Below are 26947 nucleotides of genomic sequence, written 5' to 3' on the forward strand. Positions count from 1 at the left end.
CAGGGATGAAAGCCTTTCTTATTGAAATCTTTGCAGTCAGGTGGAGAACCAAAACCCATTATCTTCTTGCCAGCACTGAAAAAGCTTCTTTTGGCCTCAGTGAAAAAGACCAAATGGGGAAAAAGCAGGAGCCAAGACTTACAGCACAGCTCACTGGCATCTCCCTGCTGTCAGCAGCAACATGGCCAAGAGGTGTTATCTGGGTCTGTGCTGAAGGCACCAGGCAGAGCCTTGTACTTGTAAGCACTCTCCTGCCTGAGTCAGGGAATATGCAAAGCAATTTCATCTGGAATTGAGGAAACAATCTGCTCCAGCATGAGTCATCTCCTGAGCCATTTGGGGCTTTCAGAAACTCCTTCTCCACTTGCCTGTTACTCTAGGTGAGTGACAGGCTGTGCACTGAGCAGCCCTGCTCACTATTCCTGCTGAAAGCCACAAAGGCAGTGGAAGAAGAAGGTACCTTCTCTAACATTAGCTCTTTAAAATGCTCTGCTTGTTTTTTCCTGTCCTGCTATCTCAGTAGAATCCTCCTTTCTCAATGTCTTCAGCATGTCACCATTTTCAGTGACAGTGCAACACAGAGGACTTGGTGCAACTGAACTTCACTGAAAGGCCTGACACTTTGTTAAAGTGACATCACTCAAACCACTCTGAAACGAAGTGTCTGAGGCATGTGGGAAGGAAATGACTAAATCTGAACTCTCTTAAAGACACTCTTGGGACATGCTCATGCTGGTGCAATACAAACAACATTTCACATCAATGGGGTTTGGCTACTCCCTCCTTACTCCAGGGTTGGACATGACACACAGGCTCTGGTGAGTTATGGTGATGGGCACCACCAGAAGTAAAGGGCAGCCTGCTGAAAAGGAAGCAGATTTCTATGCATACACTAACTTCTGGAATCTGGTTTATTACTGAACACCAGGGACTGACTTTGCCACAGGCTACACATTTATTTGTGCATATAAATGCAGACATTCATCTTGTGCACATACCTGCCCTTTCTCTGGTTGCCAGCTTCAGTTAGAACATGCCAGCAAACACCAGGTGACATCGCTGAGGGACCCACACCAGAAAACTCACAACTCTTAGTTCTTACAAAAACAGAACGTCACCTCTCCTTCCAAAAAATACCCCTGCAAAACAATGATGTGTCTGCCTCTGGACCCACGTGTTTGCCCTTGAGTCACTGCCAAGTGATTGGAACCCCACCAAGGTCTCACTGCTGGTGCATGACCTGTGATTTTCATGTGCCAAAACTGCACATATTGCTACAGGAACCTAGGAAAGCTGAAGCACCATCAATTTTTTTGCTATTCTAAGGCAATATAGGGACACAAACATACAGAAAATCATGTTAGATGATATTTTTATCTGTTTTTCTCCCTGTGAAATTTAGTATTGCTAAGCTTCTTATCCCCTGCACAGGGGTTGTCCATGCACAGAGACTTCAATCCTGGTACACAGAGGAAGACTCTACAACATTATTGGTTGATGTGGGTTTCTTTGACTCGCTGGTCTCACTGCAGCTTCTAACACTATTTGCTGCTCCCACAGAGCAGGGAGCACTGGCTCACTGTGGCACTTCCTCCCCGAGCTGCTCATGCCACCAGAGGGCAATGCACCTCCAGATAAATCCATGCTCGTGCCAGGCTGTAACGGGAGCTGCGACCAAAATAACTAGCAGTGGTGTCTAAAGACAGCTACTGCACATGAATGACACTCAGGAACTCTGCTTTCACAAATTCATCTACTTTCTGAGAGCAACTGCCTCCTTGCAGAGACCAAAGCCCAACAGGACTGTGCTGCCTCCTTGGGGGTGCTCCCTTGCCTGGCCGTGAGGTGGAGCAGTGCTCTGTGGACTATCCCAGCATCCATCCATCAGCCCCTGGAAGAATTTCAGTGTAAAGAACCTCGACGCCACAGAGTAATCACCTAATTTATTACACACTGATGAACAAAATTGGGAAATGTTGTATGAATGGCAATGGCTGACATCTACAGGGCAAGTCCAAAGGGAAAACAACTGCAGGAGGAAGGCTGACAGTTTATTTCCTCTCACCAGTTTTTGGTGCATTTCCTTTCCCTTGGTCTGTGTAGGCCACTCACAATTCTGCACACATATCTAGCATTGCAGCTGAAGCAAACTTCAACAAGAAGCACCTGAATACACATAGCCAACTAAAGCTGAGATCTGGGGACCAGCAGATGCACCATAGCTGTAGCTTTGGCTACTTGAGTTTGCTCATAAGACACAATTTCATAGGGACACTGCAGCCCCCAGCCTTATGTTGTTACTGTCTGCTCTGTGAGAGGCCAGGACAGCCAATCTCCAGCTCAGAGGCAGACAGTACAGTTCTCTCCCCCTTCTGCCCAGAGAGGCACATCCCCCTCTGGCACAATTCAGGCAGCTCTATCCCAGCCAGAAGCTGCTCACACAGGAGGCCCGAGCTGGCAGAAAGTTTAGTCTGTGTGTCACTGAGCTTTCAACCCCAGAGAGACAAACACCCAAATGATCTGTGCTACTATATACAGCAAAGTAAGAGCAGTTTATCTTTCACTGATACATGGAATTTAAGATCTGAAATATGGAGTGTGCTTAGGATGCTCACATGCCCACTTTACCTTCTGCTCCAGGAGGGCCCGGCGGAGGGACACCCTCTGCTCAAGATCACGCAGCTCCCGATCATGCTGGGCTTCTGCCTGCATCTTGATTTTACTCTGATATGCGTTCAGCAGCTCCAATTCTTGCTGCAGCTGCATCTTCAAAACCTGGCACTCTGCTTCCTGTGCCTCATCCAAACGCAGCTGGGAAAGACAGACAATAGAGACGTTTCACCATGGGGTAACCACTGCTGACACTCCAGGGGAGGACCGAGGGGAGGGGGAGAATGGGCTGGGACATTGTTTTCTTAGCAATACAATTGGTCTCTATTGTACTTGGCTTGGCTGAACAGAGGATCTATAGTGACAAAGACTGGTGACAGTGAGCCCACAGCACTGATGCAAGTGATGCTGATGAGCAGTGGCGCCTCAGGAACCACGATCCACACTGCAGATACCAGACTGCTGGAGGTGCAAACATCCTCAGCTCTCCTTTTGCTAGAGGCAAAGAGAAGCTCTCTTGCTCTATTCAACTGGATTAACCAATTACCTCTACCCAGGAGACTTAAGTCCAGAGCCCTGTCAATGCAGGACTTTGGGCAGAAGGATATAATGAAATAAACCTAAAAGCAACATGATAGTGAACTTTTAATCTTCCCATCATAAATGAAGCCAGCTACCCTGCCTCACAGTGTTAAATTTGTGTACAAAGTGATGTGAGCAGGATGCAATATGCAAGAATTGCAAAGAAAAGTGCACATTAAGCTGTAGCAAGGATTTGAAGCATTGCTCATATGGTCATTCCTTAAAGGAATCTCTTAAAGAAGGAACCACAGAACTTTTACAACACTTTGACCTCAGATTTACGGTCAAAACTGTGGACTCCTCCATGACTCAATGAGCATCTTCCACTGGTGGCACATGCTTGGGTTGGTATCACCAACAAATCAAAATCTAAATGAGTTAAAGATAGCCAGTTGCATGCTATGTAATGATGCTCTAACAGGGATGTTTATGTTGCCACATTTCATGCAAAAGCAGTCCACTGGTCACACAGATGCATCACTTTGCATCTCTACAACAGCAGCTTCAGCTTCAGCCTGCCTGGAGGGGGTGGTAGGTCTTTCCTCTGGGTTTGAACTCTGCTTTCTAAACACAGAGGAAGGACTGTGCAGGGAATGGCGTGTGCAGCAAGGAAGCAGAAAGCCTGCTGTCAGGATACAGAGCGGTTAAAATGCAAACATCCCTCTTTGGCTGAGGAACCCTGGGTCCCTTGGAGGCGACTCACAGCTTGTGTAGAGAGCATTTCATTAATGCTGTGATCATACTGCTCAGCCAGGATAGCCAGCTTCCGGGTCTGCTCCTCCTTGAGCCGTTTGAGGACAGCTTTATGTTCACTCTTTGGCGTGGTCTCCAGCAGATGGTTTCTCAGTGCTTTGTACTGTCTGGTTTGGATCTTGCATGTATCCTGAAACTGCTTCTTTATCTGTAGTTCTTTTGACTGGAAAGATGGAGGGGACACAAAGAAAAAACCAGCATGTTTCAAATGAGCGAAATATCCATTCAAATGGATATTTAGGATTACATTAAGGATATGAGTTCAAGAATCCACAAATGTATATTAACATCTACAGTGCAAGGAGGGAAGCAAAATACACAAGAGGCAATGACTATTGCTGCAGCTGCTTTGACACTGCTACTGTGCAAAACAATTAGAATACAGACACTTTTATAACAAAGCTCCAGCCTAAATACAGCTGTCTCTGCACAAAGAGCCTCACATTTGTCACTGGACTGAATCCAGTCCTGGGTGTTGCTTTTCAAGAAAAGTTCTTGAGGGACAGGACTAATATTTATTAGCACCAAAAGCCATACTTACACGACTGTGCTTGTATGGCACATATATACGAACAGCACTTAATGTTATGAAAAGAAGCAGATCTGGTGCATGGGAAAGGACAGGAAAAAAGAGCAATGCTTTTTCCATCGAGGGTTTGATGAATATAAGATGTATTCTAACCCTTGATATTATGAGCCTGGTTTTCATAAAGAAACCCAAAAAAGACTAGATGTTATAAAATGCACACCACAAAACAGCAGTACTGTGTCAGTCTAGCAAACAAAACAATTCCCCAGTCCCACTGGAGGCTTACTGGAAATGGAGTTTTCCTCCCTTTGCACTTGCTAACATCTCTGTATTGTTTAGAAAGACAGCTGTGATTGCACATAGGGTTGGGGGACACCAATCCTGGAAAAGGTATTGGGATCCAGGTTTGCTGTATGACCTTGAAGAAATTATTTTTTACCTGCCTTCAGAGCAGCCTGTGAAGTTTAACTTGTACTAAGTGTTTCAAGATCCTGAAAAGAAGGGTATTCCGGAGTTCTCTGTATCCTTCTATGGCAGGGATACTACTCACAAAGCAAAACCCAGAAGTGATGAGTGATGACGGTTAATTGACAGATGGTCAAGTTCACCATGGTAAGAATAAACAAATAAATAAACACAAATCACTAAAATCATACACAAGGGCCTTCCCACTGTTAGGCACCATGCCAAATCCTGAAGCACTAGAGGCACAGAGCACAGGACCAGACTCCTGTCTGAGCATGTTGGAAGAGCTCTGGGATGTGAACCAGTGAGGCAGATCTCTGTGCATGGCCAAATCAGCCCCTCCACTGCCTGCTCCTGGCACTAACTCAGGGCTCAGCAGGGCATGTGAAAAGCACAGCACTTGCAGCCACCTCAAAAGGTGCAGTGGGATCAAACAACACCCCCAGCCCAAGCACACTTTGCTGCATAAAAGAACAAAAACACTTTGCTAACCTGATGCAGAGAACAGGACAAAGATGGGTTTCATTCAAATCAAAACATGTATCATGAAGAGGAATGCATCACTTTTAACCTTTCTAAATTTCACAGAAAGTTATTTCCTTCCAGGAAACCTTTAAGGTTGTTTCTCACTGCCCTTAAGGGAAGTGTCAGCAGGTTACACATTCCCATCAGGGACCTGGTCACAGCAAAACACTATCAACCTATTTTGTCCTCATTTTTTGTGAAGTCTTGCTGGGACACCAAACTGTTTACAGGCTCCCAATCCAAAGGCTTTAACAACAGGAAACAGAAGGGAGGAGTAAGATTTCCAGTCAGACTTCTGACAAGATCATTTTGACCTAGTATTGTGAAATACCAGCAAGAGGGTATTTGCATCACAATTAACACACTCGAAATAATAACAGCCGTTTTCACTGAAGGGTGAATTCTAGTTATGGGTCCTTCTGGTGCTGTCATAGAACAGACACTGACCGTTAAAAACCTGCTTCTAGGACAAAGAGCCTCACTAAATAACAAAGGGAAAGCCTGAAATGTGCCCTTGAGGGAAAACGTTGCTGGGGAGAGAAACTGAACAAATGGTCAAATTATCTATTCAATTAAGAATACTTGCCTGCATTAGTCAGAGGCAGGAGAAGGAGTTAATGCTAGAGAACAGCCTCGATAAAGAGGGGATTGTGCTACAAACCCAACGGTTGTCCAGGGCTCTGCTGTTAGCACTGCCTGTATGCAAAGGTGCAGGATTGACAGCTCAAGCCTGAAATCCTTCACTAATCACAGAACAGCCATGCAAAGCAAAGTGCAAGCTTTCCATGCTCCCTGCAAAACGCTCCAGCCCTGTCCTCCCTGGAAAAGGGAAGGGGCTGCAGAGCCTGCAGAGGTGTGAAGGCAGCCAAGCCCCTGCAGCACAGAAGTACCACAGATCCTGCTGCCCTGACAGCAGCCAGGGAAGGAGAACGGACATGCTGCCCACTCGTGTTTGCACCACATCACCTTGGGGAGGCAGAACTCATTCATGCTAATCTCAGAAGGATCAACCTAATACAGCTGCTTCAGTTTTATTCAGCTCAGAGTGCAGCACAGCTTCCCTGTGAAGTCATCTGCTATTTATACACTATATCCTTGGAGATTCTCAACAGTGATCAGATGGTCCCTTGTTCTCACAAGCCAGGTTTTCACTATTTAATATTATTCTAATATTGACAATTCAGGTACAATTCTTTCTTTTCTGAAGTTATGTTTTCAAGTTGGTTATTTTCTCTTTAAGAAGATAACTTGCAGGTGGTGAAAACTAAGTCAGATGGAGAATATCATGAGGAGGAAAAATGTAGAACAACAAAGAAACCCCATGCTCAGTATGCCATACACTCGTTTTGTTACTGGCACAGCTGAACACTGGGTGGAGAGAAGAAGTCTGCCTCCTCAAAGGAAATGTACCAGGCAGCTTTGTGAAAGGCCTTATACACCCTTCTCAGACACTTCAAAATAAACCACTGGACTTCTTCGGATGAAGTGAAGGCTTAAACAAAAACACTAAAAGCCTCAATCACAGAGGCCCTATAATTCTGGTCAGCCACCAGAGCTACAAGGGCAGCATGAGAAACCCAGAAGAGACAAACAGCAAAGGTCAGTGCCAGGCGCTTCCTGAGGACACTGCACTTGGCTGGTGTCTCTCTCTTTCCCCTCCCCACTTGCCACCATGCCAGCTTTAATACAAAAACACTAACCAGGTGAGTTACCCAAGACTGAGTGAAGTTCATTTTGATGCACACAGCAACAAAAAGCTTTTGGGTTTTGTTTTTAAATGAGACTGCTTCATTACAGAAATACTGATTTTATTTTTGTACATGGGAGAGACAAGGATCAGAAAATGGTGTAGGAGGTGGAAAAAAAAGAATACCGTGAACATTAAATGCATTTAAAACTACCCCAGAAAGGAGGGACATTGCTGAGAAGAGCTTTTCAAAGAAGAGGAGGGACTAGTGCTGCTGTGGCCTTCCTGCAATACCCTGTAATGCTGAGCACCACTATGGTGCTCTTCAAGTTAATGAGCTTCAAATCACCTTGGCCTTGCCTGTACTGTAAAAGGGCTGTAATGGACCACTCTTCCATGGACCACTTTTCCATTAACACCAGCTCCCACTGGCATTCCTACACCACATAGTACCTTCAGAGCTCCTACAGCACTGAGCACCTGCAGAGCTCCTACAGCACTGAGCACCTGCAGAGCTCCTGCACCACTGAGCACCTTCAGAGCTCCTACACCACCGAGCACCTGCAGAGCTCCTACACCACCGAGCACCTGCAGAGCTCCTACACCACCGAGCACCTGCAGAGCTCCTACACCACCGAGCACCTGCAGAGCTCCTACACCACCGAGCACCTGCAGAGCTCCTACACCACCGAGCACCTGCAGAGCTCCTACAGCACTGAGCACCTTCAGAGCTCCTGCACCACTGAGTACCTGCAGAGCTCCTGCACCACTGAGTACCTGCAGAGCTCCTGCACCACCGAGCACCTGCAGAGCTCCTACAGCACTGAGCACCTGCAGAGCTCCTGCAGCACTGAGCACCTGCAGAGCTCCTGCAGCACTGAGCACCTGCAGAGCTCCTGCAGCACTGAGTACCTTCAGGCTCTTGGGCTGCTGCCGGACCTCCATGACGTGCTTGCGCCGCAGCTCCCGCTCCCGGCGCTTGTTGTACTCCAGCTGGTTGGTGAGCTCGGTCTGGTGCTGGAGCCGGATCAGCTCGCAGCGCATCTTCTGGATGGTGCTGAGATGGCGGAACTCCAGCTCCTGCATGGACTCGTGCTGACGCAGCAGCATGGCGTGCTCCAGGTCCTTCTGTGTCTGCCTTTTGTTTAGCTCCTAGCAGGAGGACAGAGGGAATTATTAGGTTCTTTGTACTTACTTGGATTTCCGTTGACAAAGTGACATTTCACTTTGTTCACAAGGGCATTTCTCTTCCCAAGGCATCTGAGGACAGACCACAGAGTTTCTTGGTCTTATCAGCAGCAGACAGCAACGCCACCGGTAATTTTTCCTTCCTCATTTCACTTTTCTTCTTCCTGTTCTAGATGCTCAACAGGATTCACAGTAAGCATTTTCTGTTAACTGTTGTGTCTGATGACTTTTTGGACCTAACAATTCTCCTGCAATAGGGCATTAACCTGTACACTGGATGCCACAGGGATTACCAGATGGCACTGCAAAACATCCAACCATTGTTCTACCACAACACTTTGGATGTGGTAACAAACCCTTCTGTTTGATTTGAGTGGACTGCAGGTGAGATGCACTTCACAGAGGTGCATCCAGGTCCCATCTGTGCCTGTTCCCTTACCTCCCGCACCAGGTCCTGCTCCAGGTTGTGGCGGCCCAGGAGCATCCGTCTCTTGAAGCGGCGACACTCCAGCTCCAAGTACTGCCTCTGACGCCTCAGTAAGTTGGCCTCTTCTTCTGCCTGGAAATGCTGGATGTTCTCCTTCTGCTTAGAGAGCCACTCCTGCTTCTCCTTCTTTGGAGTGCTCTGGTTTTCATTCAGCTCCTGATAATCGCAAGGCGATTAATTGTGGAATAGTTACATTAAGATTTTTGGCCATGAACTGGACTGACCTGACTAATAAACTACTGAACTATGTTCTACTCTCTCTTCTCAAGTTTGGTGCCATCTCAGCCTCTTCAAAATGCATCACATCACATAAGGAACACTAAGGAAATACCAGGAGACAAATCACAGTGGAACAGATTCAAATACAGCTTTTTTTCCCCCACTGGCCAAAATACTGGTTTATGTCCACAGTTTCCAGACCTATGTATCAGCTGAAAATGTCAAAATGAGGGGTTGCCACTGAAAACACTTGGAGGTACTGCCATACTGCCTGGTAAACATTTTTACAGACTTCCAAAGGACTGAGAGAAGTGAAGTGTTCATGTCCTGTTGTTCAAACAGAACTCCAACCACATGAAGCACATCAGAAAATTTTTTGTGTCTTGCTTGATGAGAGCACATACTCATTTTACAGTAACTCATCAAGGCAGAGCTGCTCATTGAGATGCCACAACACACAAAAACAATGTAAAGAAGTTCACAGGTAAAACTTACAGAGTTTCCACATTTGTACTACATAGCTTAAAGTATCTTTGGTAAAAGACTCTGCTTGCTTGAATTGCATACTAGAGATGCCCATGCAGTAATTAAGACTTGTGATACATTTCAACTGAAGTATGAGACAGAACTCCTCTGTATTTCATCAGTGTTTCTTGGTGCTCTGTGATCTACTGCCCACTTAGGAAAAGATTCTATGTTATTATAAAGAGCCCACGCTACTGTAGTTTTTGTTAGATCTTTCTTGGCTCTGCTGCTCTTTAGCCTTTTTTTTCTCCTGGGAAATGCCTATGTTTGGGAATATTTCCCTTTAGAGCTAGTTCCAAAGTTGTGTCATACAAGTTGATGGTTGAGCATTAAATGGCTCTTTCAAAAAAATTATTTATAGTGCTTACGGTTTCAGTCACTCCACAAAAAGAATCAGGAAGTTTGATTCTACAGTTTCTCTGCATTTCACAGAGATCTTGATTTTCACTAAAATGCAGTGACTAATAAGTAATTACACAGCTTTCTCCATTAAAATGAATAGTGCTTTACAGGTATTTTCCCTACAAAAAATGCAGATCATCTTTACTGCTCTGTTCTCTTGCTCCTGTGCAGGAATGTCATTAAGTGATAAGAAACTTCACTAACTGCTACAGGGAATGGCCACTACCTGCAACAACAATGTGTGAGAAAAATCTTCATGACCTTTCATAAACGTTTTTCATTCCTTAGGATGGCCAACTTTGCATGTTTCTGGCTAAAAAGCAGCATTAAACAATGGAGAGGTTTGTACTTTCATAAGATAAACATACAGTTACCAACAACTAACTAAAAAAATAAATTCTCTTAATCAAAGGTCAAAGAGATGGAACAAATATAGTACACACAGGACTCTGCTCATGAAATGCAGAACTCGCTGCAATCCTGTGGAAGCTCTGTGGTGCAGTGCCACTTTTATTTTCACTCTCACATTGTATCACACATTTCTCACTGGAGATGAATTACCTCTTTCAGCTGCTCTTTACGGAGTTTATATTCTCTCTTCTGGGACTCCAGGAAACTGTTCAATTCTTTTTTCTGTTGGGCCTGAATATGCTGTTGGAACTTCTTCTCTTCATTGGCCATCACTTTAGCCTACAGCAAATCCAGCAGCAAGTCAGTCTGAGTCCCAATGGATTATAGCTCATGTCCAATTTCAGCCTCAAGACCCAGAATTCATGGTAGTCACCACAACATTCACCACGTCTCTGGACAAGTCCAAGTCAGAGGAGCTTGTCCTCACTCTCTCCTCACTCCCCATCCCAACAAGGCACCCAGCAGAGTCCTCCTCCAGTGCCACATTCCCTCAGCACTATTGTTCAGCTAATCTTGCCTAAAAAAGTCAAAACCTTATGATAAACTATATCCTCAGCCTTCCACTGAGAGATCAGAGATGAACAAAAATCTATAATAACTGCTGTAGGCAGCACCACTTCATTATCAATTATTTAAAAGCATAGCCCCCCCCATATCCATACACAACTGGACAGTGAACATTTAAGTGTAGCTGGCACATTTCTCCGCAGGCTAATCTGCCTCCACAACACTCAATGGCAGGCAATTATTGACAGCACAGACATGGCAAGAGAGAGGAAAACCCTCCGTGTTTTTTCTGGGGTCAGGATTCTAACATTCAGTACAACCCACTGCCGTGAAGGACATACCTTTTCTCTAGTTACATAACCCTTAGTGTAAGGAGGTGATGTATTAACCTTTTTCTAATTAGCAATTTGCTTGGCTCCTGAAAACAAGACATCTCAGAGTCCACACTGTCATCTCTGCACCAGTGAGGGGAAGTGGACAATTCAATGTAATTAACAAACATGGGTTGGTCTGATAAACCATAACCTCCTACCTCTTTTTCCATGGCTGCTTGATGCTTTTTAATTAGCTTTTCCATTTCTGCAGCAAAATTGTTACGCTGCGTTTCAAGATCTTTGTCCAACCTGAGGCGGTGCTCGTCCATCTCTGCCTTCAGTTTATTCTCTAATGCCATCAGTTGCTTCTGGTGCTGCCTTCTCATACGTTTATAGCCAGACATCTGCTCTCGGAGCTCAGAGTCTTGCTCATGTTCTTGCATTTGCCTTGTCACCTAGGAAGATAACCACACCGGGCCAGAGGAAGTTAATGCTGCTTAATCTGCTTTTCAGCAGTCTTCAAACCACAAAAGAAAACGATTCAGTTAAGAAATATGATTTTGTTGTGAAGAAAAGCACACATCCTAATGGCAGCAGAGCAGATTAAAAACTCAATTCTGCTGTAGGAGATAAGCTCACATGGGCTCCAGCAGAAAAACAGTACAATTGTTATAAAGCTGGTACTAAATAACGGCCTTTTAGCCTAATACAATGAGGGTGGATACATACACGCACCCACAAATATTCATAATATGCATATGAAAATAAAAACCAGCTTATTACTATAAATGGTTTCCTATATTCTACAGGGCACATTGGATTTGAGACCTAAAATATTTAATATACACAAATTACATTTGCCCAGGTATCTCACTGAAGCTTTTATTAACTGACGCTAAATTATTTCAGTGACAGCATCTCAGTCAATGAAGACAGCTCATACTGTGGCGATATTCTGAAAGCTCTGAGAAGTTGCACAGAGCTGTGCTCAGAGCATCCCCTCGTGCAGAGCTCTCCCCAGACCAGCCCTCCACGTACCAGCGACGCTGTGCGTATGGTAGCAAAGTGCTCTCGGTTGCGATAATGAGACTTGTGGCGAGATACTTGGGGAGGAGACTGGGGTTCTGATGCCCTTGTCCGAGGATCCGACTCCTCTCTGTAGTTCTCTTCCTCCTTATCAGCAAATGTTAATGTCAGAGAATAAAGAGAAACTGTGTTACTAAAGATTTTTAATTTTGGTCTTTTTATTTGAAAGGAAGAAAAAAAGCGTTTTACATTCATCAGCCCTGAAAGATCTTCCTGCTGATGAAGGTATATACTGCAAAAGGAGTTCTGACCTACAACATTTGCTTTCAGAAATTTCATACTGAATTTTTATTACTAACCAAAGCTGGATATGAGGAAAAATAATGGAAAACTGAAAGGTGAGTTAAACAGTTTACTGCAACAAAACATAAAAGCTATAAAGTAGATTTTATCAAGTCTGAAAGACAAAAAAATATCTTTGTAGCTCTGAAAGACAGAGGAAGATTTTCATTACACCCACTGCAGAAATACCTCAAAGCAAATTTTAAAATTTGTCATGGTGTATTCCACATTCTTATTTTGAGTTTGTCATTCATCACAGAGCGATTACTAGTTAGATATGATACACTAATTAACTCCCTGAGGAAAAACCTGTGTCTTTGTTGCCTATCTGGGCAAAGAACAAGACATTCTAGCCACACCTATCATTAGCCACGGAATCAGCAGTGCTTTGAGTGATAATCCCTCCATGGCAAGAGCAGCCCAGCTCAGAGGGCACTGCCCAGCCCACCCTTCATCTGGCAGAGGGAAAGCAGGGAAGTGGTTTCTGCTGCATTTTTTTCCCTACACTTTATTCATTAACAAAATATTCAAATCAAGTGCTGGGAAGCTGGGTGCTGCAGAACTGATTTCAGCTTCTACTGCAGGTCCTGACTTTAAGAGTTATCTAATGAGGAGGTAAAAAGGGGAAGTCACACATCCTGTTGTCCCACAAGGCACCTATTCACAACCTCCCATTCCATTCCTGCTGATAAAGCAAACTGTTTTTGAAACAATTCCATTAGTAAAAGAATTTTTAGTGAATTAACAAAAAGAAATCTTCACAATCACTTTCCCAAGTCTCCAGTACACACTCATATACATATATATTTGGGGCACAATAATATAAACTGCAGATAATGACTTGGGAATGGGAACAGCTGACTTTGTGCCAAACAAATTCTCTCCCACTTTACACCTTCGAAGTTCTCCAGTAAGAATCCAGTGCTTACCGGCTTTAGATGAATGACAGAGCTATTTGACATCACGGTGTGGTCCCCCTCCATCATATCCAGCTCGCTCTTATCATCCGAGGCATCTGGAAGACTGTTAACACTACTGCTTTGGCTACTGGCACTGATAGACATACTAGGAATGGACTGATTACTTCCCACACTGTTCACTGTTCCCGTCCTGCCCACACCATGATCTTGTTCCTAGGAGAAAGGAATTAGAAAGAAAATTCAAACCCATCCCAGTGGTACCTGTGGACATTACCAAATGGAACATTCATTCAGTTTCTCTCTAAAGGCATCCACCTGCCACATCATGGTATTTTCCACCCTCCAGGCATTGCCATGAAATGTTTTTCTTGTGGGATGCTGGGGAGAGAGAGTCAGCCCTGTCAAGATTAACTGGCTGATGTCAGATTCTTTTCAGCAGCAAGCCCGTTAACAAGCTGAACTCTATCATGTATCAGCCACAGCGTGTCACCAGAAACTGCTGTGACACCAGAATCACCTGATTCTGGTGAATCCCTGTTCAGCTGGGACCTTGCACCTTGCAGACTCCTTTCTCCTTTCCAGGAGAACTGGAATTCAGAGTCTCCTTCTCTGCATGGTGACTGCAGCACTCAACCCAAAAAAGAGAAATCAATTTCCCTGGTGACCTGTTTTTCTTTTCTTCTTTTTTTTTTTTTTTTAAACAAATGAAGTAAAAATCTCAATGCCTTAGATTTAGAATAACATGCTCAGTACATATGGTCAAAACAGAGATTAAATGTAGTTGCTAGAGTCCTCATGAAGCCTCATAAACAGGCAAAGAAAGCGAGGATTTACAGGACTGGAAGCTGACTGTTCAAGCATGAACACATGGCACAGCTTCTTGCCAGCACTAGGCATCTACCCTGTTTGTCCTTGTTTGTGCCTTGAGGTAGCTTTATTCCAAGCACAGAGAGGGAGACAGTGTTTACAGCCAGGTGTGTAAACAGCCTCCCTTCGTTTCAGCAATATCTGAAGTGTGGTTATTTAAATGACAGTCTCATTCTCTCTGGTTCAGTGATGAAATCCAGCATTTCTCTCACCTCCTCCTCCTCCTGTGTTTCCACTGCAGGGCCATTGTGGGCCTCCTGGAAGAGGAGCTTCTTCATTTTACGATACTGCAGGTTGTCCAGCTCTCTCACTGCATCCTTTGTTCTCTGAATCAGGTCTATTAACACTGTTTCGGGCCTCTCTCGAAGAACAAACATGTGCTGCAGAACACAAACAGGTGAGTGGCCTCTCGTGCCTCCAATGCTCATGCTTTGAGAACACAGTGATGAGCTCTAGTTGGGTTTATTAGCCCTCTTCCCTGCACAGGAGGAGAACACCTTCACAGCTAACACTGGCATTATTTTTAGACTTTGCAATCCAGACAGATTTCTGAATGACTGTACCAAAAAATAAAGGTGTAAAACCCCAGAAATAGCATTTTACATGCCATGAAAACTTGCTCACTATAAACCTAGACTTCAGAGACATTATCTACTAGTGGTTTAGTGAGGGAAGAGCAACAAACACCAAATAGAAGCTGAAGATGCTAGACTGGCTAGTATCTTTAACCAAATGTTAATTAACTCATCAGCTAACTCTCAGAATAAATCCCTTTTCCTTGTTTAGAAAAGCCTGGGAATCAAATATTCATCATACAGCTCTGAGTCATAAAATAGGCTGTGAACCTTAGAGCTTGGTCCTGGAACAGTTCCCCATGTTCTGCTCTTCTCTTGGAGATATTCACCACATTTCTATGCAAAGGTGGCTATATTTTGCCCATAGGTAAAGCAAGAGCTGTCTATGTATGTCAGAAGCAGCTTTTGCAGTCTCCAGATGCAATGTGCTGTGGAAGCATGAGTCATTATTAACACCACCACTACTTTCATTTTGTTCCTTTGGAGAACTGCAGTGCTGTTTCCAACATGGCACATTCCCTACCTGTCCCTGAAAAGTGGCATGCAGCTGTTTCAGACTATAGTTATGGAAGGAATTTGTTCCCAAATGTTTCATTTCCATCAATGTTCTTTTTAATTGCAGCACATTGCTCAAAATAAAACCAATCTGTAGAATTCTGAAATGGCAGGACTACACACCCACACCGAAACCTTTCCTGGATAATTGCATTTACTTTCTGAATAGACAGTTTTCAAAGAGGCACAAGTCCTCAGAGCCATTTTTAGGTAAAACCATGCAAAAAGGTGCTCATAAAACCTTCATAAATAGCATCCATTTCCCTGCAATGCAAAAAATTTGGAAAAACACTGTTTGCAGAAGCAGGGCCAGGATAAAAAGAAACCCAAAATGTCAGAAGCTCTGTAAAGAGAATGACAAGTTAGCAAAATTCTGAATGCCACCTGATGCCACAAAGGAAATCCATCAAAGTCACACAAAAAAACCACTCCAACACCCAACTTCTCTGGGAGTTCTGTTCACATGTCAGCCTTTTGCAACAATCTACCCCACTGGCTTTGTCTCCAGACTACAATAAGCCAAAGCCAAGTACCTGCAGCACTCAGGAGCACAAATGAAGAATTAAAAAAGAAGCTAAGAAATAAAGCTTTTTCTTGCTTTATTCTGCAGACTGCTGAGACTTTTTCATGCCAAGAAAAAATACAGGGAGGAAAAACTGCTTTCTTTTGCCTTCTTTTCCCCAGCAGTGGATTTCAGGTACTGCATAAAGTACACTGGAGTGTTCTATAGCACAGAACACAGAGGGAAGTAACAAAAGGTACTTGCTAGGTAATGCGTGGCAGCTCTGTCAGGATTAATTATAATCACTGCAATGATTGAGTTTACAAACTAAATCTCTTGACAAGTCAATGGTCATCCAGTGTTACTTGGTGGAGTGACCTTTTATGCTGAGAACTCCAAGGCTGGCTTGGAAAGTCACCTGGGGAACACTCTGAGACACTGCAGACAGGCAGTAAAGCCAGGGCTGCCAGCTCAGGACAGCCCACAGCACTCGCAGCTCCAAGGTGTTTGAGCATCATTAACCATAACCTTGTACAGTAGGTGAGACAGATCATCACAGGGCACAGCCCCTTTTAATACCACATGGAAAACAGAAAGGACAAGCAAGCCAACCTTCAGAAGCTCCTCTGATGTAGGCCTGTCTTGAGGAATTTTCTGGAGGCAAGAATCTACGAAGTTTCGAAAATAATCAGACCTGTTTCAAGGAGAGGAAAAAAAAATCCACCTAAGTTAACGACCCAGTTTAATTCATTAAGGAGTCAAGTTCCTCACATCTGGATGCTTGTAGCTCCTAGGCCAAGAACTACGGTTCAGTAAACCACAATTAGGAAGTTTTTAACTTTTGAAATTAGTTTACTGTATTTGCTGTTTTCAAAAGACAGTTGTTGAGGCTGGGAGGCACAAAATGTTACTACTGTCCTTTATTCTTCTGAAGTTTATGCAACAGACACTTGCCACACACAAGCTGTGTCTTCATCTTGCAAAGCAATACTTCAACAAAACAAGATTTAGAAATTGACAGTGTGGTTTGTGATAAAAAAACACTAAACCCCATGGTTTTGGCTAGCTTGGGAGCTTCAAAAGTTTACTGACCCATGAATGGATTTTTTTACAGGATCTTGAGTTCTTCCAGCAGCCTGTCCTGTTCCTACTACAGTGAAGTCTCAAACATATACTTAGTAATTGGTCAATTTTGTGTACAAAATGTATAGTGAATCTAATGAGAACCTTCCAGCTCGCATCCTCCCAACAGGGCTCCAGCCATTTCAAGAACTCAGCATGACAAAGCAGTCCATTTAGAGCGATCCCCTCCAACATTCCTCCCTCAGCAATACTCACCATTCATTAGACTGTAGTGTAGGGGATTCATTCTGCGCTATGTGATATAAGGCACTCATTGCGTTCATGTTAAACAAAGGAGGCTTCCTTTCCGCTGCACACAAGAGAAAAGAAGTTTTTATATGGGGAGATAGTCTCATGTTGTTGCTCTTTTTATTTATTTTTTTTTTACAGTTTACATCCCTTTATAAAGAAAACCACATCAGCAAAATCCCTACTGCCTGAACATGGAACCCCAAACCAACCCTACCCTGCAATCAGACAGATATGTTGGCATACGTCCTGTGCCATTGCAGAAGATGAAAGCCCTTTGAAGATCAAATGCCTTGTCCTCTCAAGCTTTTAAATTACGTGGTTTATCATAGTTGAGTTCTCTGACTCATTGTAATGTACTAAAATAGGAGTAAGTTAACAGTAAGCTCTATACTGGGTGTTTAGCCACAAAGCATTCTTGGCTTCATACACCCCCCCTTTGTTTTTTTTTAATCTACAGTTGCTAAAAAGGTAAGAAATATTTATTTCTAGCAGGACAGCAGTGATGAAGAAAAAGCTGGTTACAAGAACCATCAAATCACACTTAACTGACTAAGCACATGGGCAGGAAGTCAGCAACAGGCCAACTCTTTATACTATTTTGAGAGTTGCCTTCTCTCTTTGGCTCTTCTCTCTTTCAAGCTTGTATTACTCTTATAGACTGACACAGCATGAAAGCTTAATGAGGAAGGAGATGATCTCACTGTAACAACAAAATTGAAGCTTCATCAGAATGTTTATGGGGCAAACTTTATAAAGCTCAGCCTCGCCATAGACATTCCAGAGAAGCTGGTCAGGCCACGAGGATGTTCCTACACTACTGAAAATGCAACAGAAAACTTTCCTTCCTCAAGAAAAATAAACAAGGAAAAAAATATTGCTACTTTTCTTAGTCTGCTCAGTTCTGAGTTGAATAGTAGCACTGAACTATGGATCAGAGATCATAGTTCACTCATGGCTATGGCAGGATGGACTAAGCCCTACAAATTCCTCAGAATGGGTAGACTGAGGACTTAAGTCTTCCCTCAAATTCAGCACTTCACCTCCTCTAATCTGTCAGATAACTTGTTGCTGCTATCAAGGATCAGACAGATTATTCATTAAACTATTTTAACTGACTGTTCTACCTTTTTTTCTTCTTAGCTCACCTGAATAAAACAGAAATCTTCTGGAAACCCTGAAACTGAGCCCTCAATAAGACCATTTCTAAGACTAAGTAATAATTTGAGAAGACTACCAGACATCTCATTTCCCTGCTGTCTTCCCATGCTTACTCAAAGCAACACAAATGAGGCAGGCACACGGACCCAGCCCACACTGCTCTGCTGTCCTGACCTAGTCTCACCTCCCACCACGCCAGCAGCCGTAGACGAAGCCCAACACGCTTCATCCTGCAAGAACGCGGCGTGCAGGACTCCCGGGGGTGTGGTGGCCATGAGCTCACTGCATTCCTGCAGCCCTGCAGCCAGCCAAGTCTCCTTACTCCACTCAGAGCAGGATTCTGTCATGACAGTCACACCCCTCCAACTTGCTTTATATTGGCAACCAAAAAGAAAAAAAAAATCTAACAAACAAAATCTCTGCTCTGAAGAAAGGATCTATTTCACGTCCTGGAAGAAAATGAAGTTGACAGTTTGGAATGCCAGACAGCATTTTTAGCTAAACTGTGCAGTTCACATGGATTAGTGTGTTCCTGAGAGCTCTCACTGCCTGGCTGGGCTGCTCCTCCATGGAGGCTGGGTTGGAGCACGAGCAATCAGATCTGACAAGGATGGGAGGACAGCCTCAGGTGCATGGAGCAGTGGCGTGCATGGTGTGCTTCAGCCAGGGAGATTTTGTTCCAAGAAAACACAACGTGTTAAATTTAAACAGAATGCCATACTAACACTGTCCCTTCAAACTCACATCCTGCTTTAAAGGGTCTGTTCTAATGGTAACACTATCATTTCCTTAGGCTTTGAGTTTCAGGTTACCACCTCAAAATTGGATTTTTCATATCTTTTTGTTTAAGGAAAAAGAAAAATCTATTCCGAAGTGACAACACACTCTGAATACAGCTTTGAAGTTGTCAACTTCTCCAGAACTTCATCACTGCAGAATTTGTTAATGTATGTTAAATTTTCACAGAAACAATATTAACTTACAGCACTAAATGAATCTCCACTTCATTTAGAAGTGAACCATTAATAGTTCACTTCTAAAGCTCTTCAGCAATTCACTGTTTTTCAGCTCAGAAGTTAACTGCCTCTCCCACAGAATGTGAACACCCTTAGTGATATCACTTGGCCACTCTCTTTGTCTATATAACTCTTTTTCTTCAGGTAATGAAAACACCACTTCCATAAACATCAAACAGGAGACTTGGCCTGGAATTCTAGAAAGCACATTTCACTCTTTTCTCTAAAACTCAGGGCCCAGAGAAACCAGGACAAGAAAGGGAGCACAGGTCTGCACTGTGATTCAACTGAATAAGTTCCAGGCATTAAATAACAACATTTCATTTTTTTTCAAAGGAAATAACTTACCTAACTCAATACAGGTAATTCCAAGAGACCAAACATCTACTTTGCCATCATACTGCCCTTCATCCATGGCTAAAATCACTTCTGGGGCCATCCTAAAAAAAGAAACTGGTACTCAAAATAGGCAGTTGAACACATTATCTTCATCAGTATTAAAGAGGCCGTTTCCCTGATTTCAGCTACCATAAACAAATCGTTCCCCAAGCTATCAGGCATGACCATGGGATACTGCGAACAAAGACCAGGCACCACACTGGTGCAGGCCTGCAGAGGCTGTGTGATGTTCTCCTGTGCTTTGCCCAGCTTTCCATTTGTGAGTATCACCACCTTCTCACCCTCCCACATTTCCAATAGTTTAGCTGGCTGACCAACTGTGGTGAAATAATTATAACATGCAGTTGAGTAAACACCACAGATTAGGTGCAAGACATCAAAAGCACACAAGGGATCTGCAAAGGGGTTGGTCAGTGAACCTGGCCTTTCCTATGAAAGAAGAAACACTTCAGTTATTTCAACAACCAGAGGTGGTGAGAATACATGAATTGTTTAAACCACTGGGGGGAGTGATTAAAATATACTACAGATGATTCAATCCTACCTCTACCACTTTAGGTCAGCCTAAGCAGAACAGCAAATTATTTTTATTACTTTTTGTGAGCTGCAAACACAGGGATACACAATTTCTTGGAACTCAGAGCCTGCTTACTATTGAAACTTTTTTTCCTAACAAAGTCCATTTTATCATCACCACAATTGGAAGATTACAAAACTAGCTCCAATAAGCCCAAGTATATTAAATAGCCAATACATGATCCTTTCATTTCACAAAGCCAGAAATGAGTGAAACTCTTGGCTTACCAATATGGCGTCCCCACAAATGAGTTGGCAGGAGATGCTATGGAAGCAGACCCAAAGTCAGCAAGTTTCACCTGTCCTGGCTCTGTCAGCAGGATGTTCCCTGCCTTGATATCTCTGGTGATAGAACACAAGTGTCAGTGTTACTCCTCTAAAAGAAGAAAACTCTCTATTGGACAGACTATGAAACACACCAATATTCACATGTTCAAGCTGCAAAATATGCACATTTCCTCCAAACACAAACTCTTTAGCCATTAGACTAATTCTTAAAGTGGCCCTTGATTCTGGATTCTTTTGTCTTACATGTTAGTCTTAATGTCTGTCTTAAAAATGAACTTTAAATGGCACAACAGGATAAACTTCACATACAGTTCAGCAAAACCTTCTGAATCAAGTACTCCCTTTATCAAAGTTTTTTAAAATTACTTAATAATGTAACTATTCAAATTCTTCATCCTACTAAAAGGCAGAAGCTACTTTAAACACAAAGAACATTTGCATCCCAAATTTACTGTGTGCTTTTCAACATGCGTGTTTGTGTAAAACTGATTTTTCAAGAATTAGTGCTCTCCCTTCCCCAGTATTCTTGGCCTTGCAATTCCTACAAACTCTCTGGGTGCACTTGCTATTCACAGCTTCAGGGACAATCAGCACTGAAAAGCTTAGCAGATTTGAAGGAATTCTGCAGAAATTATGAACACCAGCTGTAAGAGACAGTTCATGTACAGATACAGAGCTTGCTAGTGTTTAGACTACTATAAATCACTTGTTTGGGAGCATATGGATACTGTGAAAAGAAAATCTCTGCATACAATGTTGAATTTGGGATGGAGGGGATACAATCAACAAAACAAATTACATGTAAGTGTGTATGAGACAGCAAAATGTAACTACTTACCTATGGATCATATTGTGAGAATGCAAGTATGCTAATCCCTGGAGAGCACCATGGGTAATTGCTGCTATTTCCACTTCTTGCAATGGCTTTTTATGAACTTAAGGAAAGAATTTATGTGAAATTCAATATTACAGAAAACAATACAGTTTGCAGCATGCAAGCCAGTACTGTTAGCAATTGTAAACAGAAACACTAGAAGTTAATTTTCACTAGGTTCACTATGAGAAGCAAATGTAAAAATAGTTCACAGAGTACATTCTATAATCAAATGTAATCTTCTAACTGTAAACCAGCAGCTATTTACTACCAAAGAGACCACTCTCCAACCATAAACTACATTCCTGTCAGTTATGGGACCAGTCTCCCAAGAAACTACTTGAGACTCAATATCCAGTTTTCCATTAATGAAGTGAAACCCCAAACCTCAGAAATTTACAGCAATTCACACACAAATAAATTGTAGCAACACAGATGAGATTCTGGCAGCTCAGCTTTTGGTCCTGAAATGCTTCTGGCAAGGAAAGGAACAACTTACTGGCCACACATATCTCTTCAAAGCCAGTTCACTATAAAAAGCCTGATAGAAAAATGACCATTTAATGAAAACCCTCATCAAGCACAACCCTAACACTGCTGTACTGCTATTCTAGTCAACAGGCCTACAGTTGTTAGTAAGCATTAAGATCAACAGCAAGGGCTTTCAGAAGTAAATCTTGAACTGTCATGGCAGGAGAACCTAAAACTCAGAAGCAAATAAATAGTTGAATGACAACTTTAAAATAATATGAACCAAGGAGAAACTAAGCACCTGGAAAAGCCAATATTCTACAGAAAAACCACTACAACTATGCAAGAATTTGATACACTGCTCCTACTCATACACACTCTGGTCCCAAACAAAACTATAAACTCAAGGAAAATTCTGTGATGCTGTAATCTCCTAGTTCAGTACTCTGCTTCTGACTTTTCATCAAATAAACATGTGTGACTCACTTACCTTCTAGTAAGTCTGATGCTGATCCTAAACAATATTCCATAACAAGCTGTTATAGGAAGAAATCAAAGTAGTTAGAAAATCTGTAATAGTAAATACATGTTTTTTAGACTTGTATGGAGAAATCTAGAACTAATTCCTGGAGCACAGAGTGCAGGTTGCCATAACAAAGCAAGTATTGCTTGTACCATAAACTCCATCCCAGCACTGCCACACTGACCCCTCCCACAAGTACAGATCTAACTGGAATTAAGCATAACCCTCCTGTGTAAGATACCAAGCAACACCACTTGTAAGGAAGGCCAAAGCACATTCATAACCAGTTAGGCATTGTATTACATATCATATTTTATATGCACATACTTAACAGGAATGTTAAACTGCACTTAACAAGCTTATCAGAGTATTAAAGGGCTATTTAGGGATTTACTTAAGATTCTGTCCCAGCCAGATTTCAAACAGAGAAACTAAAACTCTGCCCTATAGATTTATTGAAGCTAATTCACAACACAGTACTTAAAACTTAAACTATTAGTTCAATAACATTATTTCTTTAGTATATTGCACTACAAAACTTTATTAGTGATGGGCGTACATTATTTCAAATACTCAGTTTATCAAGCTAAATACACTAGAACAGCAACACTTAATCTCAGCACAAGGGAGAATTTCCTTAAATCTTGGTTCCAGAAAGTACATTCAGTTTGTTGAGCACCTGTAAGGCTCCTGGCTATGCTCATCTCAGTCTGTACAACACCAGTGCTCAGGTGCCTCCCAAAATCCAGCCTGAGAGATTTCAAATGCACCTTGAACCAAGGCAAGAGAAGAGCAGAGCAGCAGATGCTTACCCATGCTGTATGCTCCCGCAGATAGCAGCCTTTGTATTCTATACTGTTAGGGTGTTTTATTCTTTGGAGGAACTTGACTTCCTTAATAATATCCTGCCATTTCTGTAGGGAATAAAAGCAACAGAAAGACTTTTCAGAACTGTTACCTTTTTGTTGTTGTTGTTACTATGTAGTTTAATTATTTTAAGAGGCAAAACTATCTCAAGGTTCAAATCAAAATAAGTTTGTATCACCACTATGATATTCACTGTTTAACTCCTCAGCAGACCTACAAAATAAGTTGCTGATCAATTAGGCTGTATGCAAGGATCTCTCATCAATGTAATGGTTTATATTTATATGTGTGCACAGGATATACTGATAAACATTATCTGAGCAAGTCATCAAAAAAGAAGTGATCCTTTACTAAGGGATACCAATTCTGTTGTCAAATCAAACACACACCCCAATCTGAAAGAGATGTGGGTGATAAGTGTCCTTCAGCAGGATCAGCTGCCTCTCTCAACTCCTGTTACTATAAAGACCTATCCCCACTAGTCACTGTATTACACTGGATAAGGCTCCCTTTATCAGCTGCCAACTAACTGAGTATATTCTTGATAATGTTTCTCTATTACTAGTTTAATCTTTACAAGGGCTAATTTAAAACGAGTTACCTACTAGATAAAAGGAATGGTTCTACTGGAGAAAAAATATAAGCAGATAAACAAAGCCAGGTTTATATTAAGGGGAGCTCTGTTAGTGCAACTTTAAAAGTTCCAGTGTGTGCCTAGACACTGACATTGCTTCCCTTGGAGATCTCCAAGTCCCCCCATGTGCTGCACATCCACATCTCCTCAGGCAGGAAAGGCAAGAGTCTGAGAGTGCAACAGCAAAACTACAACTACAGAAAGTACCTTCAAAACCAAGTGCAGTAGCTGAAACCATTTAAGTATGCAGCCATAAATGTAAGAGTGTTGACACTGCAAATGTTTTTGAGCAAGAGTATCAGTTCTGAAGTTAACCAGAGGGAGAGGAACCCAACACCAAGAGGCTCAAAGCTGGTTTCCAGGTCCTGTTAATCTCTCAGCACACTCTTCCTCACATGTTGGTATGTGGGTAGTACTCACAGAGGGACAAAGGGCCCATCTACCCCAAGGCTTTGGAAAGCATGTGCCAAACCTCAGTAACAACTTTAGGATTAGAGAAGCACATGAAACCAGGGAACACAGAAGCCCACAACTGAGGCAGCTGATTGACTACATTAAGCATTTCTCAACACCAGAATTGCTATAGAGTGACACAGTGCAGCTATAACATAAACTCTCTCACAGACACTGGAGTGACTTAGTTGCCCTTTTACCTTCAGCCTCAAAGGCTGAAGCAATAAAAGCCAATCCAAGAAAGAACCATGCTAAACTTCTACACTGGGAAGAGAGAAGTGATGTATTATTCAAGAAGTATTCATGATTTCCTGCATTAAAAAAGCTCCAAGATCACATTAAAAGCACAGTACTACATTTTTGAAAGGTTTTAAACCTATTCTTAGTATAAAATATGACCTTATTTGAGAGAATAATTGTTCCCACCAATGATAAAATCTTATGAAACCAAATGATACCAGAATGCCCTTAATCAATTTTCTTTACATAGGCTCAATCATAACTCCAGTGAACTTCTGAACAAAACAAATAAATATGGACATAAAATAGAAAGTGTTTTAATCCTGGTCTTATTACTTTCTTCAAAATAAAGAAACATACGTATTGAAGACAAACAAAAGCTATTTCTGAAGCATGCACAGTTTGTTTCATTCATGTGAATAGAGTATTTATAGCTCACAGTAATTAAAACAGTAGGACAAGTAGCAAGTACAAATTATTCTTTCATCAGTACACAGTTAAACAAGTCACCGCAGCGACAAAACAGAAACAGGCATAGCAAATTTAACTCTGAAGCTAGAATTCAGGACTGCTGGAGAGACACTGCCACCTCTACCTCCTACACAGACACACACACACAGAGAGGAAGGAATAGTTCAGCTCCTTGGAGTGCAGATGATCAATACACAAAAGGCAGGCACAGAAAGCAATGAGCTGTTAGTCGAACTCATCAGAGCAAGACTGCTGCTGAGACTGGAGGGAGGGAACCATAAATGCTCTGGACAACATGCTTATGAGAAATGCTTCTGCTGAAAAATCATGCCATGATTTGATAGATGTTATTTACCAGAAAAAACATCAAATTAGCTGCTCCTGTCTTTTTAGGCTTTTCAAGAATCTGTATTAGCACTTAAACGTTTCAAGTAAAAAATCAGCTCGTGCTGTTAAGCATCCCAGGGAAAGGAAACACATCTGGGGTGGCCATGAAAACACTTAATGTCTAAATCTCAGAGGCCCACTTCTACAGACCCTTCTGCAAAGACTGCCTTAATCCCTGGCTCTGGCAATTCTTCTGGAATTATGCTTCTGTTCAGATTTTCACACTCATTCATTCACCACTCCTTTGCCTTTGTTTCAGCTGCTCATGAGCACAGTCATTCCAGGGAGGGATAGGTTCTGCCTCACTACTTGGTACAAGCAAGGCTCCCTTGGAAGCTCTCACTACTGCATCCTTTCTTATCATTCCTTTGTCTTGGTTTTTTGGAAAGGTATTTAAAATGGAACATTTAAGGGCAGTAAGACACCAACATATAAATCCATAATTTTAATTTTTTTTCTGTCTATATATTTCTGTGGTCCCAAAAAGAGCCCTTTGTATCTGAAAGAAGAGAGTTCCACCTCTCCTTTCTCAGGAGCAGATTACACAGAAATACACTGAACAGTAAACTGATTCATTTTGTTTATACAACACTCTTATTCACCTTTTATATAAAACATTTCTCCTGCAGGAACCCAAGCTAACTAAAATCATCCCAATATAGTAATTACTTGCAATGATCAAGGTTTAATATACAACATGTTCTACATACCTCATTGGACTGCTTCCCACTATATGACATTTTCTTGATGGCCACCACTTCATTGGTGCGCACATCACGTGCCTGCAACAGGAGAACACAATCCATCAGTTCCTTCAGGCCCCAGCTTTCCACAAGATGCAAACCACACATAATCATCAAATAATCTCCATTCTTAGTTAACTTTTTAAAGTTAACTAACTTAAAGTATCTTCCAAGAGGTGTGACTGCTGCAAGAATTAGAAATTTCCTTCCAAAGTGAAAGGAAGACAAGGTGTGACATTTTTCCAGGCTCAGCATCTACCAAGTCTCTGCAGGAGTCAAGCATTGTGACCTAAACCAAAAATCACAGCTAATAAAAGCAGCTCTGATTCAAGTAGAAGGGATTTTCCTTCCCTAAATCAACTCCTCTCCCTACCCAGGTCCATTCCACATGAAACAGAAGCAAGGCTCAGCCACCCAGTTCCACTGAAACCATATGGAAAGATGTCCCATGATGCACTGGAGACAGCCACCAGGGTCTGGAG

The 26947-nt window shown here is 42.4% G+C and overlaps 1 protein-coding gene across 1 annotated transcript in view; it reads right to left on the reverse strand.

Annotated features, from left to right (window-relative positions):
• Positions 1-26947, reverse strand: part of TAOK1 (TAO kinase 1) — a 69748-nt gene that overhangs the window by 9945 nt on the left and 32856 nt on the right. Inside the window, exons 3-19 of the mRNA XM_064395069.1 lie at positions 26433-26504; positions 23483-23584; positions 22638-22683; positions 21641-21737; positions 20743-20856; positions 19888-19979; positions 17330-17423; positions 16604-16685; positions 14572-14739; positions 13502-13705; positions 12243-12377; positions 11423-11659; positions 10534-10662; positions 8779-8982; positions 8064-8303; positions 3896-4108; positions 2629-2811 (exon numbers count right to left, since the gene is read on the reverse strand). Of these exons, the coding sequence (XP_064251139.1) occupies positions 2629-2811; positions 3896-4108; positions 8064-8303; positions 8779-8982; positions 10534-10662; positions 11423-11659; positions 12243-12377; positions 13502-13705; positions 14572-14739; positions 16604-16685; positions 17330-17423; positions 19888-19979; positions 20743-20856; positions 21641-21737; positions 22638-22683; positions 23483-23584; positions 26433-26504 (2412 nt within the window). The remainder of the gene's footprint in view (positions 1-2628; positions 2812-3895; positions 4109-8063; positions 8304-8778; positions 8983-10533; positions 10663-11422; positions 11660-12242; positions 12378-13501; positions 13706-14571; positions 14740-16603; positions 16686-17329; positions 17424-19887; positions 19980-20742; positions 20857-21640; positions 21738-22637; positions 22684-23482; positions 23585-26432; positions 26505-26947) is intronic.

This window comes from Passer domesticus, chromosome 19 (assembly GCF_036417665.1).
Source record: "Passer domesticus isolate bPasDom1 chromosome 19, bPasDom1.hap1, whole genome shotgun sequence".
NCBI lineage: Eukaryota > Metazoa > Chordata > Aves > Passeriformes > Passeridae > Passer > Passer domesticus.